Genomic DNA, 4,096 nt, shown 5'->3' on the forward strand with positions numbered 1-4,096 from the left:
AAAATACCCTGACCTCTCGCATTCACTCGACACGTAGAAACTGAAGTTGTTGATGCGCAGAAGCCAATGAGTACAACATTAAATGGAAAGCCGAACACACTACTCAGAAGTCATCGATGGAGGAACCCGCCTTGCAATGCCGAAGATAACCTTTCTGCCGAACACCTCGTCATTGAAGACTGGTTCGGGGGCTGCTGAGGGAGTCCTGGACTAAGGGGTCCTCGAGCGTCCGACGTGTTAGCCATGGGCCGGACTAATGGGCTATGAAGATACGAAGACCGTCGACTGCACCCGTGTCCGGACGGAACTCTCCTTGGCGACCGGATATGTAGATTCCCTTCTTTATAACTGACCTTGTGTAACCCTAAATCCTTCCGGTGTCTATATAAACCGGAGGACTTAGTTTGGATAAGGGAGATTCATTATCATAGCCATACAAGTTAGACCTTTAGGGTTTAGCCATTACGATCTCGAGGTAGATCAACTCTTGTAATACTCATATTCATCAATATCAATCAAGCAGGATGTAGGTATTGCCTCCATAGAGAGGGCCCGGACCTGGATAAACATCGTGCCCCTTGTCTCATGTTACCATCGATCTTAGACGCACAGTTCGGGACCCCTACCCGAGATTCGCCGGTTTTGACACCAACAGTGGGCGATATAAACTCAAAAAATCGTGGAAGATACGACACTGTCATCAAGGAGATTCAGTAGAGGGTTCATCATGTTAGATGTAATTTTACTTTTGAAAGTCATGACTCGAATGTAGAGGCTCATAGTTAGCAAAATTTGCTCTTTCGTTAAGCCCGGAACGCTATGTGTGGCTGGGCCATCCCCATGATCCGAGATGTATTTCATAAACTGTGGCTTTTGATCTTTATTAAAGCTCGGATTGCCCCTAGAAAAACTTAATTCGCCAGAGTTGCCTAAAAAAAACTTAATTCGACAGAGTTATCTTAGAAAAAAAAACTTAATTCGTCGGAGGAGCAAAGAAACGTGGAATGAGCCCATGCGTGTACGTGCCAGTTGGTCTTCTTCAAAGCTAAAATTAGGCCAGCGCAAGAAACCAGTTGCACCGTCAGTTGATCCCTCGCAGGTGCTGGGGCAAGAGGCCGCAACGCGCGGTGGCACCGGCCAATCCGACGTGCGGCCGCCCTGCTTCCTCTCCCGTCCAGCTCCTCCCATTCCAAATCCCCTTTCCCCCGCGTCTCCTCTCCACCTCCCTCCTCCCATCCCCTTCAAAGAGAGATGAAGGCATGGAGGGATCCACCCTAGCCGCAGACCGACAGACCCCAAGCAACCCGCAACCAGACTGAAGACCGACATGGCCCGGATCGGCGTCGCCCTGCTCGCGCTCCTGGTGGCCGCCGCGGCGGTGGCGTGCCTGCCGGCCCCGGCCTCCGCGGGCGAGCAGGACTCCATGCTGCTGACGCGCGCGGCGACCTGCGACGGCGCCGTCGGGGAGTGCGGCGTGGACGAGGACGAGGAGATGGGCACGGGCGCCTACGGCACCGGCGAGGCCCTGCGCCGGTCGCTGGCGCGCAAGCCGACGGCCAGGTACATCAGCTACGCGGCCCTGCGCGCCGACCAGGTCCCCTGCAACAAGCGCGACAAGTCCTACTACACCAACTGCGGCTCGATGCAGCAGGCCAACCCCTACACGCGCGGCTGCTCCGCCATCACGCGCTGCGCGCGCAACATGAACTGATTCGTCCTCCGTATGCCCGCCTCTGCTGCCCCGTCGATCTCGCGCGCGTACGGAGCGGAGAGGAGTGTCACCGTGTGAGCGCCTAATTAAGCACTGTGTGCGTTTGTGCTGCTTCAACATTGATCCAACAAAATTAACGACTGTTATTGTATTTGTTTGTGAGTAGATTTTGTGTATCCAACGTGTTCCTGCTACTGCCATGTGTACGCCAATTTATTCGTTTTGAAAAATGTTTGTGTATTTGAAGAAGAACAGGATTTTTATTTTATTTTCCGCCTCTATTTTGATATGCTTGTAATTTTCATGAACGGGGTTGTCATGTTGAAAGACAAGTTAGAATTTGTGGATGTATTCTACTTACTCGATTTAATTATTAAAATTCAGTATACAACGACATAACATGGTTACAGTTTTCTTATAGATATAGTAATAGTTTAATGTACACAACTATTTGGAAAGCCCATTCCCACCATGGTCACGGCCCAACACACTTGCCAGAGGCAGTGTGCATTCTCCCGTTTCCTTGGTCATAAGAAGTGACACGGACATAGATGATATCATCACGACCTCTTAATTTAGGTGGGTTTTTACACAAGGGTACTTGTGTTTCGGGCAAGCCCAACTACAAACAAAAGAAAATGTCTGTTTTCTACCCAAACCAAATAAAATCGGCTGTATCCACTCAGATGGAAGAATCCGAAGTTGGTCCCATAACCAACAAAGGCTACATAGGACGCATCCACGTATTAAGAAAAGAATGTTACTAATAAAGAAGAAACTAATAAGATAAGTGCGGAAAAAGATAAATGAAACCATAACTAATAATGGAATATTCGATTTGATAACCCATGCTTGGGTTGTGTGGGAGACCACACGGTCAGATTGTTGTTGGTGAGGTTCTTGCCTTTCAGAAAAAGTGTGAAGAAAAACCTGCATTTGGCCTGCACCTTAGCCTTCCAGATCTTCTTGCAATTTGCATGAGATGTTAATCTGAGGAACTGGCAGTAAGAGGAACTTCCAGTGTATGTGTCGGAGGCGCATCAGTTCCAGGAGATTGCATCTATCATCCCAGGATCGAGAACAATATGCCGCAGCCTAGTCCATAGCCTGGTGCATTGCCTGAGCTCAGGTTCAGATGAAATGTGGTGCAAGCCTGAAAGCCAGCGTTGATCATCGAGGCACGAGCTACAAATAAGCTTTTCTTGTACCAGAGGCAGAAAAGATCTGGGCCAGATGGTAAGGAGCCTCCCCGCCAGGCCAGCGATCCTGCCAGAACCTGACACGAGATCCGCAGCCCCAGGTGATGTTGGTGGAGGCGACGAACATGTCGATGTCATCCCAATCGCATGGAATCGGCGATCCAACCCAAGGGCCGTCTTGAGCGTGCCATTCCATCCATTTCCATTTGAGAGGCAGATCCCGGCCGAAGCGCTTGAGGTCGATGATGCCAAGGCCACCGAGGCATTTAGGCTGGCAGAGGATTGACTAGTTTACCACTACGATTCCTTTGTCACCATCTGGCCTGGAACACCAGAGGAAGTTTCGTCTCAGCTTGTCGATCTGCTTTATAGCCAAGATACCGAGCTTGAAAAATGGTGATTAGATACACGAGAATGGTTAAAAGCATCGAGTTAATCAGTCGCAATCGGGCATCCCCAGACATAAGCTTGCCGGGCCATCTCTGAATCTTTCATGCCAACTTGTCGAGATAGGTTGGATATCATTTCTAGTAATGTTTTTATGGTGTAGAGGTAGGCCAAGGTATATGCATGGAAACTGAAGAATAGGCACCGAAAATTGTTGTAGTAGAGTCGAAAGGTCTAAGTTGTTGCAACGAATGGGGTAGATACCGTTCTTGCTAATGTTGCAGGCGAGGCCAGAAGCGGAACTGAAGTAGGTAAGGATCTTTTGGTAAGCATAATATAAGGAAACTGGGGGTAGATGAAAAGCGCAACATCATTAGCATAGAGACTCACCCGCAGTTAAGACAACGATAAATGGATGGGAGTGAGAGCATGAATGGACACTGCTTTGGCAAGGATCGACTACAGCGGAGCGATTGCAATGGTGAATAGCATTGGTGAGAGCGGACTGCCCTAGCGCATGCCACGACAGTGAGTACAGGGTTGCCCAAGCTCTCCATTTGCCAATACCCGGAAAGAGGTGGAAGACCATAGCAGCGAGAGCAGGTGTGCCAAGACCCATCCGGGGTAGGAGCTCGAGTAAGAAGGACCAGGACACATTTTTGAACACACCAGCGATATCTAGCTTGATCAGTAAGGCCGGATCCTTGAGCTTGTGTAGATTACGGATTGCGTTCTTGACAAATACTCCCTCCGTTCTATAATATAAGACGTTTTTTGCAAGATAATATTATGAGACGGA

General features: G+C 49.2%; 1 protein-coding gene across 1 annotated transcript; it reads left to right on the plus strand.

The window, feature by feature from the left end:
• Nucleotides 1–1,244: 1,244 nt before the first annotated feature.
• Nucleotides 1,245–1,979, plus strand: LOC119271353 (rapid alkalinization factor-like). The gene has a single exon (XM_037553213.1). The coding sequence runs from the start codon at nucleotides 1,328–1,330 to the stop codon at nucleotides 1,709–1,711; it is 384 nt and encodes a 127-aa protein (XP_037409110.1). The 5' UTR covers nucleotides 1,245–1,327; the 3' UTR covers nucleotides 1,712–1,979.
• The last annotated feature ends 2,117 nt before the right edge of the window (nucleotides 1,980–4,096 follow it).

The sequence above is a fragment of the Triticum dicoccoides genome, chromosome 3A, assembly GCF_002162155.2.
Source record: "Triticum dicoccoides isolate Atlit2015 ecotype Zavitan chromosome 3A, WEW_v2.0, whole genome shotgun sequence".
Classification (NCBI taxonomy): Eukaryota; Viridiplantae; Streptophyta; class Magnoliopsida; order Poales; family Poaceae; genus Triticum; species Triticum dicoccoides.